The following is a 15540-nucleotide window of genomic DNA, read 5'->3' on the forward strand; positions in this document are numbered from 1 at the left end:
AAATTTAAAAAAAAACACAGAAACGACAGACACAAAGAGACGAATCACACACAGAGAGGACAAACACACAGAAACGACACATAGAGACGACACATACAAAGAGACGATACACACATACAGAGTCAACACACACAGAGAGACGAGACAGACACACAGAAATGACAAACACACATAGAGACGACACACACAAAGAGACGTCACACACACACAGAGACGAAACACACATAGAGACAACACACACACAGAGACAATATCCACGCAGAGACGACACACACACACACAGAGACGACACACTCAAAGTGACGACTTACAAATAGAGACGACACACACAGAGAGACGACACACATAGAGATACGACACACACACAGAGACGACACACTCAAAGTGACGACTTACACATAGAGACGACACACACACAAAGACGACAAAAACAAAGAGACGAATCACACACAGAGAGGACAAACACACAGAAACGACACATGCACAGAGACGATACACACACAGAGTCAACACACACAGAGAGACGAGACACACACACAGAAATGACAAAACACACATAGAGACGTCACACACACACAGATACGAAACACATATAGAGACGACACACACATAGAGACAACACACACACAGAGAGACAACATCCACACAGAGACGACACACACACACACAGAGACGACACACTCAAAGTGACGACTTAAACATAGAGACGACAAACACACACAGATGACAAACACACAGAAACTACACACACAGAGAGACGACACACAAACACAGAGACTACACACACAAAGTGACGACTTACACATAGAGACGACACACACACACAGAGACGACAAACACACAGAGACGACACACATAGAGAGACGACACGCACACAGTGGGGGGCTTAAAAAGGCAAAAATGGGTGAACTAAATGAGTTTATCTGCCTTAACTTGAGAGTAATTTGTTAGAAATGCGTCGGTGATAATTAAAAAATCGGATGCTAAACTCAGACAAACAAAAGGATTGTAACACCTGATTGGCTTGTATATTTTGCATGATATTTCTAAAGTCAATTAAGATGAAGAAATGTCGGAGTGTATGTTTTACATCACACGGCACTTGCGAGGGAAATTTTTTGTTGGTGGGAGGCTTATAAAGGAAAAAATAGGTGATCTACATGAGGTTATAAGACGGTTCGTGAAAATCCCAAGGTTTCTTCTGATTTTTCGGACCATAACCATACTCCTATTGATGAGGACTGATGATTCTAATTCAATATTATTTTCATGAAAACTAACTATTTTTTTTAAACTTCGAAATTATTCAACTTTTTGTTAGAGTTCTAGTTTAGTTTAGTTTTAGTTAAGAGTTTAGAGTTTTACCTTAGAGTCTTAGCTTAGAGTTTTTGTTAGAGTTCTAGTTTAGTTTTAGTTAAGAGTTTGATGTTTTACCTTTGAGTTTCAGTTAGAGTTCTAGTTTAGTTTAGTTTTAGTTAAGAGTTTGCTGTTTTACCTTAGAGTCTTAGCTTAGAGTTTTAGTTAGAGTTCTAGTTTAGTTTTAGTTAAGAGTTTAAAGTTTTAGCTTAGAGTCTCAGCTTAGAGTTTTTGTTAGAGTTCTAGTTTAGTTTAGTTTTAGTTAAGAGTTTAGAGTTTTGCATTAGAGTCTTAGAATATAATTTTTGTTAGAGCTCTAGTTTAGCTTATAGCCTAGAGTTTTAGCTTAGTCCTAGCTTAGAGTTTTTGTTAGAGTTCTAGTTTAGTTTAGCTTTTAGTTACGAGTTTGATGTTTTACTGTTGAGTTTCAGTTAGAGTTCTAGTTTAGTTTAGTTTTAGTTAAGAGTTTGGTGTTTTACCTTAGAGTCTTAGCTTAGAGTTTTAGTTAGAGTTCTAGTTTAGTTTTGGTTAAGAGTTTAGAGTTTTAGCTTAGAGTCTTAGCTTAGAGTTTTTGTTAGAATTCTAGTTTAGTTTAGTTTTAGTTAAGAGTTTAGAGTTTTAGCTTAGAGTTTTAACTTAGATTTTTAGTTATAGTTATATTTTATTTTATTTTTATTTAATATTTTTTTATTTTTAGATTAGATTATTATCTTATAGTTATTGTTTAAGTTATAGTTTTGTTTAGTTTTATTTAAGATTTTATATTTTTATTTTATAGTATTAGCTTAGAGTTTTTGTTAGAGTTGAAGTTTAGTTATGATATTTCTAAAGTCAATTAAGATAAAGAAATGTCGGAGTGTAGGTTTGACATCACCAAGCACGTGCGAGGGAAATTTTTGTTGTGGGAGGCTTAAAAAGGCAAAAAATGGGTGAACTACATGAGTTTATAAGACGGTTCGAGAAAATCCCAAGGTTTTTTCTGATTTTTTGGACAATACCCATACTCCTATTGATGAGGACTGATGGTTCTAATTCAATATTTTTTTCATGAAAACAAACTATTTTTTTTAGTTAGAGTTCTAGTTTAGTTTAGTTTTAGTTAAGAGTTTAAAGTTTTAGCCTAGTCTTAACTTAGAGTTTTTGTTAGAGTTGAAGTTTAGTTATGATATTTCTAAAGTCAATTAAGATGAAGAAATGTTGGAGTGTAGGTTTGACATCACCCGGCACTTGCGAGGGGAATTGTCGGTGGTGGGGGGCTTAAAGAGGCAAAAAATGGGTGAACTACATGAGTTTATAAGACGGTTCGTGAAAATCCCAAGGTTTTTTTCTGATTTTTTTGGACAATACCCATACTCCTATTGATGAGGACTGATGGTTCTAATTCAATATTTTTTTCATGAAAACAAACTATTTTTTTTAGTTAGTTCTAGTTTAGTTTTAGTTAAGAGTTTAGAGTTTTAGCTTAGAGTCTTAGCTTAGAGTTTTTCTTAGAGTTCTAGTTTAGTTTAGTTTTAGTTAAGATTTTAGAGTTTTTAGCTTAGAGTCTTAGATTATAGTTTTTGTTGAAGTTCTAGTTTAGTTTAGTTTTAGTTAAGAGCAACAAAAACTCTAAGCTAAGACTCTAAGCTAAAAATTCTAAACTCTTATCTAAAACTTAACTAATCTAGAACTCTAACAAAAACTCTAAGCTAAGACTCTAAGCTAAAACTCTAAACTCTTAACTAAAACTAAACTAAACTAGAATTCTAACTAAAAAAAATAGTCTGCTTTCATGAAAAAAATATTGAATTAGAACCATCAGTCCTCATCAATAGGAGTATGGGTATTGTCCAAAAAATCAGAAAAAACCTTGGGATTTTCACGAACCGTCTTATAAACTCATGTAGTTCACCCATTTTTTGCCTTTTTAAGCCCCCCAACAAAAATTTCCCTCGCACGTGCTTGGTGATGTCAAACCTACACTCCGACATTTCTTCATCTTAGTTGACTTTAGAAATATCATAACTAAACTTCAACTCTAACAAAAACTCTAAGCTAAGACTCTAAGCTAAAACTTTAAACTCTTAACTAAAACTAAACTAGAACTTCAACAAAAACTCTAAGCTAAGTCTAAGCTAAAACTCTAAACTCTTAGCTAAAACTAAACTAAACTAGAACTCTAACTAAAAAAAAATAGTTAGTTTTCATGAAAAAAATATTGAATTAGAACCATCAGTCCTCATCAATAGGAGTATGGGTATTGTCCAAAAAATCAGAAAAAACCTTGGGATTTTCCCGAGCCGTCTTATAAACTCATGTAGTTCACCTATTTTTAGCCTTTTTATGCTTCCCACCAACAACAATTTCCCTCGCAAGTGCTTGGTGATGTCAAAACTACACTCCGACATTTCTTAATATTAAGTGACTTTATCAATATCATAACTAAACTTCAACTCTAAAAAAAACTCTAAGCTAAGACTCTAAGCTAAAACTGTAAGCTCTTAACTAAAACTAAACTAAACTAGAACTTCAACAAAAACTCTAAGCTAAGACTCTAAGCTAAAATTTCTAAACTCTTAACTAAAACTAAACTAAACTAGAACTCTAACAAAAACTATAAGTTAAAACTCTAAGCTAAAACTATAAACTATTAAATTAAACTAAACTAAACTAGAACTCTAACAAAAACTCTAAGCTAAGACTCTAAGCTAAAACTCTAAACTCCTAACTAAAACGAAACTAAACTAGAACTCTGACAAAATTTCTAATATAAGACTCTAATTTAAAACAGACAACTCTTAAAGAAAACAACACTAAACTATAACTACAACTTAAACTCAACAGAAAAAAATCAAAATCGTAAATAAAAATAAGCTAGAAAACCAACAAAAACTCTAAGCTAAGACTCTAATTTAAAAATATAAACTCTTAACTAAAACTAAACTAAACTAGAAATCCAACAAAAAGTTGAATAATTTCGAAGTCCAAAAAAAAAATTTGTTAAAAAAATAGTTTGTTTTCATGAAAAAAATATTGAATTAGAACCATCAGTCCTCATCAATAGGAGTATGGATATTGTCCAAAAAATCAGAAAAAACCTAGGGATTTTCATGAACCGTCTTATAAACTCATCTAGTTCACCCATTTTTGCCTTTTTAAGCCCCCCACCAACAAAAAATTTCCCTCGCACATGCCTGGTGATGTCAAACCTACACTCCGACATTTCTTCATCTTAATTGACTTTAGAAATATCATAACTAAACTTCAACTCTAACAAAAACTCTAAGCTAAGACTCTAAGCTAAAACTTTAAACTCTTAACTAAACTAAACTAGAACTTCAACAAAAACTCTAAGCTAAGACTCTAAGCTAAAACTCTTAACTAAAACTAAAGTAAACTAGAACTCTAACAAAAACTCTAAGCTAAGACTCTAAGGTAAAACTCTAAACTCTTAACTAAAACTAAACTAAAACTCTAACAAAAAGTTGAATAATTTCGAAGTAAAAAAAACAAAAATTTGTTAAAAAAATAGTTTGTTTTCATGAAAAAAATATTGAATTAGAACAATCAGTCCTCATCAATAGGAGTATGGGTATTGTCAAAAAAATCAGAAAAAACCTTGGGATTTTCACGAACCGTCTTATAAACTCATGTAGTTCACCCATTTTTGCCGTTTTAAGCCCCCCCACCAACAAAAAATTTCCCTCCTACGTGCCTGGTGATGTCAAACCTACACTCCGACATTTCTTCATCTTAATTGACTTTATAAATATCATGCAAAATATACGAGCCAATCAGTTGTTACAATCCTTTTGTTTGTCTGAGTTTAGCATCCGATTTTTTAATTATCACCGACGCATTTCTAACAAACTACTCTCAAGTTAAGGCAGATAAACTCATGTAGTTCACCCATTTTTGCCTTTTTAAGCCCCCCACTGTGTGCGTGTCGTCTCTCTATGTGTGTCGTCTCTGTGTGTGTGTGTCGTCTATATGTGTAAGTCGTCACTTTGAGTGTGTCGTCTCTGTGCGTGTGTGTCGTCTCTCTCTGTGTGTAGTCTCTGTGTGTTTGTCGTCTCTGTGTGTGTGTCGTCTCTATGTGTCAGTCGTCACTTTGAGTGTGTCGTCTCTGTGTGTGTCGTCTCTGTGTGGATGTGGTCTCTCTGTGTGTGTGTGTTGTTTCTATGTGTGTGTCGTCTCTATGTGTGTTTCGTATCTGTGTGTGTGACGTCTCTTTGTGTGTGTCGTCTCTATGTGTTTTTTGTCAATTATTTGTTCGAGTCTCTTCTATATGTGTGTGTTGAATCTGTGTGTGTGTCTCGTCTCTGTGCATGTGTCGTCTCTATGTGTCGTGTCGGTGTGTTTGTCCTCTCTGTGTGTGTTTCGTCTCTTTGTGTCTGGCGTCTCTGTGTGTTTGTCGTCTCTGTGTGTGTGTCGTCTCTATGTGTAAGTAGTCACTTTGAGTGTGTTGTCTCTGTGTGTGTGTCGTCTCTCTATGTGTGTCGTCTCTGTGTGTTTGTCGTCTCTGTGTGTGTGTGTCGTCTCTATGTGTAAGTCGTCACTTTGAGTGTGTTGTCTCTGTGTGTGTGTGTGTCGTCTCTGTGTGGATGTTGTATCTGTGTGTGTGTGTGTTGTCTCTATGTGTGTGTTGTCTCTACGTGTGTGTTGTCTCTATGTGTGTGTCGTATCGGTGTGTGTGTGACGTCTCTTTGTGTGTGTCGTCTCTATGTGTGTTTGTCATTTCTGTGTGTGTGTCTCATCTCTCTGTGTGTGTTGACTCTGTGTGTGCATCGTCTCTGTGTATGTGTCGTCTCTATGTGTCGTATCTGTGTGTTTGTCCTCTCTGTGTGTGATTCGTCTCTTTGTGTCTGTCGTCTCTGTGTGTTTTTTTAAATTTTTGGGTCACTTGCCTGAGACTCTGGGCGGGTGGGCGTCTCAAAATATTTTCCCAAATTCCTCTCTCAATTTAGCACTTGTTCACGAATGCCCAACGTCTCCAATCACTTTCCAAATAGTATCAATTCATTGCCTCAGTTCAGTTTAGAAAATATGAGCCAATTTCCACTTTTTCAAATTTAGGGTCACTTGCCTGAGACTCTGGGCAGGTGAGGTGGGCACCTCCAAAAATTTGTCCCAACTTCCACTCTCGCCTTAGAACTTATTCACGGATACCTAAAACCGTCAACGGTTAGACTGTTGCCCCTAGCGGTAACCATGCCATGCTCTACATACATACCAACAATATATTTTTTGTTTTTTGTTTTCCGTTTTCACAATGGGGTCCCAATCGAGCTCATGTCCATCGCTTAGCATTCAGGTCTTGACAAATAAAGCCCTGATTGTCGAACCCCAACGCTCCACTCTGAACACTGACTAAGACCATAAGTTTTAGCTAGTGAATTTCAACAATTTAGGCTGTTGGACTAAGACCCCATTTCTAAGCTAGTGAATTTCCACCATTCAGGCTGGTCGACTGTGACCCCCCTATTGAGCTAGTGAATTTACTCCATTCAGGCTGATGGACTGAGACCTCAAAACTGAGCTAGTGGATTTCCACCATTCAGGCTGGTGGACTAACCCCCAATACTGAGCTAGTAGATTTCGACCATTCAGGCTGGTGGACTAAGACCCCAATTCTGAGCGAGTGTATTTTCACCAGGCCGGCTGGTCGACTGGGACCACAAGTCGGAGCTATTTGATGTACACCAGTTATTCGGGTTGACTTAGACCAAAATTCGGAGCTAGTGGATTTACATTATTCTGGCTGGTGGACTGAGACCCAAATTCTGAGCTAGTGGATTACAACTATTCTAGTACTTTTACTTTTCATTACAAATTAAATAAAAAAATAAGCATTTTCAACTAGAAATAAGGAGCATCGTTAAAAACTAAGACGAATGGAAATTATCCCGTATATGAAGTTAGCTACCCCCTCCGAAATACCTTGTTCTTTATGTTAGACTTTGACTTTTCATTCCCAATTAAATTAAAAAATAAGCATTTTCAACTAGAAATAAGGAGCATCGTTAAAAAAACTCAGACGGTTGGAAATTATCTTCGATTCTGAGCACTTTTGTTTCCCCTCCAAAATTAACCCCTCCCCTCCTGCCCTCAGAAATGGGGGAAGGAGGGGACCTCTGAGCCTTGCCCTTGAGGCAGATCCCGTTTATTTTCGATTCTGAGTATTTTTAGTTTTCCCTCCAAAATTGACCCCCCCTTCCCTGCCCTCAGAAATGGGGGAAGGAGGGGCCTCTGAGCCTTGCCCTTGAGGCAGATCCCATTTATTTTCGATTCTGAGTATTTTTGTTTTTCCCTCCAAAATTGACCCCCCCTCCCCTGTCCTCAGAAATGGGGGAACGAAGGGCCTCTGAGCCTTGCCCTTGAGGCAGATCCCATTTATTTTCGATTCTGAGCATTTTTGGGTTTCCCTCCAAAATTGCCCCCCCCTCCCCTGCTCTCAGAAATGGGGGAACGAGGGGCCTCTGAGCCTTGCCCTTGAGGCAGATCCCGTTTATTTTCGATTCTGAGTATTTTTGGTTTTCCCACCCAAATTGACCCCCCCCCTCCCCGGCCCTTAGAAATGGTGGCAGGAGGGGCGTCTGAGCCTTGCCCGTGAGGTAGATCCCATTTATTTTAGATTCTGAGCATTTTTGGTTTTCCCTCCAAAATTGACCCCCCCTCCCCTGCCCTCAGAAATGGGGGACCAAAGGGCCTCTGAGCCTTGCCCTTGAGGCAGATCCCATTTATTTTCGATTCTGATATTTTTTGATTTTCCCTCAAAAATTGACCCCCCCCCTCCCCTGCCCTCAGAAATGGGGGAACGAAGGGCCTCTGAGCCTTCCCCTTGAGGCAGATCCCGTTTATTTTTGATTCTGAGTATTTTTTGTTTTCCCTCCAAAATTGAACCTCCCCCCCTCTGCCCTCAGAAATGGGGGAACGAAGGGCCTCTCAGCCTTCCCCTTGAGGCAGATCCCATTTATTTTCGATTCTGAGTATTTTTGATTTTCCCTCCAAAATTGACAACACATTGAAGTATTTGCAAATCGGGTGTTTGACAGCTTTCCCTAAAAAACCATTCCTTAATACGCAATTTGACTATCTTTTTTACAATGTTTAGGAACAGGCGGGGAATCCCCACTCGTTTGGAATGGTACCAACGGGGACATAAGCAAATAGCACGTAGTTTCATGACGTTTAATCACGTGTAGAGGTCCCATAGAATAACAATGGAAGGAACATAGAATAGCATGGTAATTCGTATAGCTTCTATAGAAATGTAAGGCCATGTGAGAGGATACTCACTCTCTTTGAAAAGGTGTAGAGCAGTGCTAGAATAACATGGCGATTCCTATAGCTTCAAGCAAAGTATAAGTTAACATACTACTTAAACAAAATTTGCATAAAAATTTTACTTTTCTTTTGCTAAATGGTTGTCTCTAAATTTGGTTCTGACGTAATTTACAAATTAACTTACCTAACGAATTTCTATATTCGTATATTTTTCTTCTGGAAAAAAATACAGAGTTGCAGATTTTTGAAGATATGAGCTTGAAACCTATTTTACAGGGTTTTCTGATACGCTGAATCTGACAGTGATTTTCATTAAATTTTTTTCACTTTTAGGGGATGTTTCCCCTCTTTAAAAAATCAGGTAAGTTTTCTCAGGCTCGTAGCCTTTGATGAGTAATACTAAACTTAACAAAATTTATATATTTAGAATCAGTATTATAAGCCCTTTCTTTTGATACATTTATTGACATCAATGTTCCGTTTTTAAAAGTTTCGCTTACTATTGAGCCGTATCGCTTGTTTTTTTTTTTTATTGTTTTTTTTTTATTACGTATATGTTATTACGTATATGATGGGGTTCTCCCCTTAGTCAATACCACGCTCTTTACGTTAAAAGTAAAAAAAAATTTTAATTCACACACCCCTGAATCACAAAGGCAGTTTAATTAGAATAGATAGCTCTTTTGAAAGCACAAAAAAAAACTAGCATAAAGAGCGAGGTATTGACTTGGGGGAGAACCCCCTCATATACGTAATAATTTCTGTTCATTTTAAGTTCTAATGTTGCTTCTTACTTTCAGTTGAAAAAACTTGTTTTTTTATTTAATTTCTGATCGTTTTTTAAATAATGCTAGGAAATCCGGTGCCCCCTTCATAGAAATGTCCATTACCCCTAAGGAAACATCCTCCACGGAAAGATTCTCCCGAGTAACCCACTCCTCCAGCCCCCCAACCCCCCCCCCCCCACCAAAAAAAAATGCTTCCTGAAAATGTCTGTATACTTCCCAATAACCAATACAATGTGCAAGCAATGGGTAAAGTTCATAACTTGCAACCCTTCCCCTGGGAACTGTGGGGGATTAAGTCATCGTAAAAGACATTTATTAGATTTTCGACTATGCTGAACAAAATGGCAATCTCAAAATTTGAATTGGGTGACTTTGAGAAAAAAATGAGCGTGAGCGGGGGCCTAATTGCCCTCAATTTATTTTGGTCACTTAAAAAGGGCACTAGAACTTTAAATTTCCATTCCAATGAACCCTCCTATGATATTCTACGACCACTGGGTTAATACGATTATCCCTGGAAAAAAACAACAAAAAACAAAAATAAAAACAAATAAATACGTACCCATGATCTTTCTTCTGTCAAAAAATGCAAAATTCCACATTTTTGTAGATAGGAGCTTAAAAATTCTACAATGGGGTTCTCTGATACGCTGACTATGATGGTGTACATTTCATTATGGCTTTATAGTTTTTAGGGGATCTTTCCCCCTTTTTCGAAAATCAGCCAAATTTTCTCAGGCGCGTAACTTTTGATGGGTAAGACTAAAATTGATGAAACTTATATTTTTGAAATCAGAATTAAAATCTGATTCTTTTGATGTATCTATTGGTACCAAAATTCCGGTTTTTAGAGTTTCGGTTACCATTGAGCCGGGTCGCTCTTTACTTACAGTTCGTTACCACGAACTGTTTGATATAACGCAAATACATGTATATTCTGACGATTCAAACGCAATTAACCTCGTGTCAAATGAAAGAGTAGAGCTATTTAATGCCAAATGTCAAAACACTTCAAATGAAGATATTTTTCTCAACTAGATTTAGAAGAAATATGTAGAAGCCAATGCATAGACTTGACCACTAACAAACGTCTAGCAATAAAAACTGCATATCTAAAACTTTGCAAATCAAAGACACAGGAGAAAGAATCCTCAACGAAAGTTCATCGAGAAGAAAATGTTATTCTATTTGAAATTCCATTCAAATGCAAGATATGCAACAAAGTATTTTCTCATAATACAAACGTAACAACACATGTGAGAGTTCATACTAGAGAAAAATCATATAAATATAAGATGTATTAGAGCGTTTCCACAAATTTATAATTTATACAACCATTCGAGAGTTCGTACAGGAGAAAAACCTTATACCTGCAATATCTGTGCTAGACCATCTTCTTTATCCAATCGTATGAAGACTCATGCAAGGAATGTGATGATTCATAAAAGGGGCAAGACACACGACCCTTTGCATTCCCAATTCCAAGCAATGGCCAAATTTGTGAAATACCTACTTAGTTCAAGAAATAACGAGTGCTTCAAATTTACCAAGCAAGAGTGAAATGATGTTCTATCTTGTATTACAATATTAAAATATACTATCGGTTTTTGAACATTTGTCGCTAATTTTTCTTGAATTGCATAGGGTTGATTTTTTCATACTTATAGTATTGATTGCCCAACTTTCATAGATGCCTGGCAGGAATAATAAGAAAAATAATAGGCAGTCCTTTAAATGGCATGATGTAAGAAAACAGAAGGGATAAAAAATCCATCAATTGAAAAACGAAACTTAGTGGAACTTTAGTAAAATGACGGTTAACAAGGATCAAATAATTGAATGAGAAATATGCTTTACCTGTGACTGTAACATATGCAATGGATATGATACTTTTACATATTCACCGAAAAATCAGGATGAATTAAAACTCTACAAGACAAAATGGCGACTTTCGATTTGTAACTTCTACAGATGTCACCTATTACAAAGATGTTGTGCAATTCTTTCGGAAGTTTTCGCAAAATGGAATGGGTGTCTTTTTAGGCCTGTCCCAAGAATGGAGCGTCCCAAGTATGGATACTCTCCCCTATAATCCTTTCTCTCACTCGAATAGAAAGTCAAATCCTTTTTTTTGTGAATGTGTTTAAATAATAATTCTTTTGTAATTGAGTTTTGTATACAATAAAACTCAATTTTGTATAAAATTGAGTTTGTATAAATTTTATTTTATACAAAACGAGATTTATACAAAAAAAAAAACTTTGTAGCTTATGCAATAGAGGAGAAGGATCATCATTACAACTAGCTCGAGACAAAAAGGATGCCAATACCATTGCCAGAAAATTCACAAAGACATTGACAATCAGGAGATAAAATGTACTCTCTTTCTCTTTGTCGGAGAAACACTCTCTCTCTCTCTCTCTCTCTCTCTCTCTCTCTCTCTCTCTCTCTCTCTCTCTCTCTCTCTCTCTCTCTCTCTCTCTCTCTCTCTCTCTCTCTCTCTCTCTCTCTCTCTCTCTCTCTCTCTCTCTCTCTCTCTCTCTCTCTCTCTCTCTCTCTCTCTCGGAACAATGCATGAACAATATGAAACTAAAAAACCTTGTATGAACAATGATGATAGAGCTAAAGATTAAAAGTGTCAATAAAAAAGGAAGTAAACGAATTAATATTTTAAAAAAATATACCAGATTAGTATCTTCGACTAGCTTCCAAATGTGTGGTTTCACAATTTGAATCATTTGCTTAATTTGTGTATTGCAGTGAATTGTGTTGCCATCTGGAAGGATCTGGACTTTAGTACCTACCACATCTTCTATTTTTCTTTTCTTTGTTGCTGGATCAAAGGAAGCAGCCCTAAAATCACAAATAAACGCACTTATTCTTTCTAAAATGCTCTAAATAATTCTAAACGAAAAACCGTTTTGAGCAAATCAATCTACTAGTTTTTTGAGAAATAAATTTTTTATACATTTTCTCCCCTTTTTGTTCCTTTTGTAAGATTTGGGGGGCACGCAAAATGTAGTTTCAGTAATTGGATCCGTCTGTTTTGGATGTACCATACATCTAGGCATGCATTAAACGAGCAATGGAAAAAGACCTTAAGAAATATTGTAAAAGCATAGTAAGCACATATTTCAAAATCAAAGGCTGGTATTAGGGGTTTCTCAATTTACTAATACAAATTTGGGGCAAATTTAGACTTGAGCGTCCTAAAAACAAACACATTATGTACATGTTTCGGTTTCATCATGGTGTAACACACCATGGTGTTTTTTTTTTTTTTGTGGTTATCTTATCGACCCAGTGGTTCCAAAAATTGGAGTGCAACTGGGCCACAGTTTTTTAGCGCTTATTCTTTTCCCAAAATCACCAGGTCAAAATTTTGAGGACGACCTAATCCCCCACAGTCCCCAGGGGAAGGGCAGCAAGTTATGAACTTTGTCCATTGTTTACATGTATTATTGGTTATTGGGAAGTATACAGACGTTTTCAGGGGTTTTTTTTCTGGTAGGAGAGGGGGTAGGGCTTACGTTGGAGGACCTTTCCATGGCGAATTTTTAACGGGGGAAGAGAATTTCCATGAAGCGGGCGCTGGATTCTCCAGCATTATTTAAAAAGCAATCAGAAATTAAATAAAAAAAAAGTTTTTGCAACTGAAAGTAAGGAGCAACATTAAAACTTAAATCGAACAGAAATTATTACGTATATGAAGGGGTTTGCCCCTCGTCTATACCTCGCTCTTCACGTTAAAGTATTTTGAGTACTTTCAAAAGAGCGATTTATTCTAATTAAACGGCCTTTGTGATTCAGGGGTCATTCTTAAAGAATTGGAACAAAATTCGAACTTTAGCGTAAGGAGCGAGGTATTGACAAGGGGGCGAACCCTTTCATATACGTAATAACAGTATACGTAATATACGTAATAACTAGGCACCCTCCTCCGCCCCTTTTTTTCTCAAATTCGTCCGATCAAAATTTTGAGAAAGCCATTTAGCCAAAACCTGCATTAATTCAAAAAAGTTCAGAAATTAAATATAAAAAAACAAGTTTTTTTAACTCAAAGTAAGGAGTGACATTAAAACTTAAAACGAACAGAAATTATTCCGTATATGAAAGGGCTCGCTCAACGCCTCGCTCTTTACGCTAAAGTTTTTTATTGTTTTAAGAAATAAAGTTGTGAGAAAGAGTCCAACTTTAGCGTAAAGAGCGAGGCATAGAGGAGGGGACAGCCCCTTTCATATGCAGGATAATTTCTGTTCGTTTTAAGTTTTGATGTCACTCCTTACTTTCAGTTAAAAAAACTTGTTTTTTATTTAATTCGCAAATAAAACACTGCAGTATCCGTTTTGGATTTGTATTGGTTGATAAATTCTAACGCAAGTCCCAATTCTAAAATGAGTAGCTGCATCAAAATCTATTAAATTTGTTAACCTACTGGGTAGAATTTCCAAATTCTATTAGCCTTTTTCTGGTTTCTCGTTTGGGTGTTTCTAGGATCAAAAAAATCAATAAATTCTGTAGATACATTTCCAAATTTTAAAAGCAAAAGTAATACACTTACTCTAAAAGCACCGGATCTGGAACACCTATACCTAACTCACAACGGATTTCATGTAGTGGGTCAATATTGAATAAAGGAGTGTCTAGTATCTCATTTAGAAGAACAATCTTTGCAGGAAAATTTTTCATGACCAATTCCTCTGCCTGAAAATAAGATACTCGATAAAATTGTGTTGAAAGTAAAAGGCAGCTTAAGAGAGTAGAAGACTAGCAGGTTAGTCCACATAATTTCATAAAACAGTTATTAATTTTGGTCCAAACAAGACCAAATATTAATTGAGTGGAACCTAGAAGTATTCGAGCATTTTTTTTTTCTTTTTCGTTAGACTTGTTGGCAAAATTTACGATGCTTATTTTTACTCCTTTTTAATATCTTTAATATATGAAGGATTTCTGATTTCTGAAAGATATTCACATACTTCTATTGTCTTTTCCATCTCAAAATAAAGAGACATTCCAACCTGAATGGAACCAAGTTGATGGCGAATGAAGATAAAGGGGAATGAGATCAATTTATTTTCAAGAAATTTAGACACCGTCATGGTTGCAGCAGGAGCTGCAACCTAGTAAGGAGAACAAGAATATTGATTTAGGAGTCAAAAGTGAGTACGTAACCTGACAATAACAAACTAATCTAGTTTGTTATTGTTTGCAAACTAATTAAACTAATTAATAACAAACTAATAGTGCTTTTCATAGTCTAACACCAGCTGTGATATCGGTAACCTTTAGTAGCTGCAACCTTATAAAGAGAATACCATAGTAACTAATTCAGTGCTGAGCTTTTCATTAATCTAGCTTGAAATCCAATATACAATTTTTAAATATCAGCTTGACTTTCAAAATAACAGATCGCGAAAACAATGTATATCCGGTGGCCGATGTTTACCCCCCCCCCCCTTGCGGCGGGGGGGTGTTCAATCACACTCGAGTTATAAAAAAAGGACTTAAACTCTCAATTTCTGATGTAATGAACACCCTCCGAAGTTTCTGCGACCAGGAGGTGGAGGTGTGGATAAGGAAGGGGTAGTCCCCCTCCTATACGGAATAAATTCTGCGTATTTTGGGGTTTAATGTTACTCTTTACTTTCATAATAATAGCGTAGACCAGAAATTATTCCCAGAAATCATAAAAGAGTAGATATCAACTTCACATTTTTGATGCATTCTTTTAAGTTTCCTTTGTAACCCCCAAACAACAATCCTAGTTACTCCCCTGGGGATCATACATCAATTTCTACCTTCACCCTCGTCTCTCCCTTAGAACTAATTCTGTATTTGTATGATGGCTCAATGACAGCTGGGATGTTTTGGCATTAAAATGCACCCTTTGAGGTATCCTCCTCCTTACCAAACTACAAAACAATCAGAGAACCCCATTCTACTAGTTTAAGTGCCTTTCCAAGGTTTGTAACCTGTCCATTGCTTACAGATAGTATTTGCTATTTTTAAAAATACGGACATTTTTCGCGGGGGAGTTTCCAGCGGGGGGGGGGGTTGTCTGGGAGAACTTTCAGTGGGGAGTAAATTTTTGGGAATAATTTCCTTTCAGCGAGGATGTATTTCCCGG

At 36.4% G+C, this 15540-nt stretch overlaps 1 protein-coding gene across 3 annotated transcripts in view; it reads right to left on the reverse strand.

The window, feature by feature from the left end:
* The window catches only part of REG (proteasome regulator gamma), an 85014-nt gene that overhangs the window by 44205 nt on the left and 25269 nt on the right, over positions 1-15540 (reverse strand). For all 3 annotated transcript variants that reach the window (XM_089092975.1, XM_089092974.1, XM_089092976.1), the window contains exons 3-4: positions 13972-14114; positions 12095-12263 (exon numbers count right to left, since the gene is read on the reverse strand). In XM_089092975.1, the coding sequence (XP_088949101.1) occupies positions 12095-12263; positions 13972-14114 (312 nt within the window). The remainder of the gene's footprint in view (positions 1-12094; positions 12264-13971; positions 14115-15540) is intronic.

Source organism: Artemia sp. Qi Xiang Cuo, chromosome 8 (assembly GCF_049724085.1).
Source record: "Artemia sp. Qi Xiang Cuo chromosome 8, ASM4972408v1, whole genome shotgun sequence".
Taxonomy (NCBI): Eukaryota; Metazoa; Arthropoda; class Branchiopoda; order Anostraca; family Artemiidae; genus Artemia; species Artemia sp. Qi Xiang Cuo.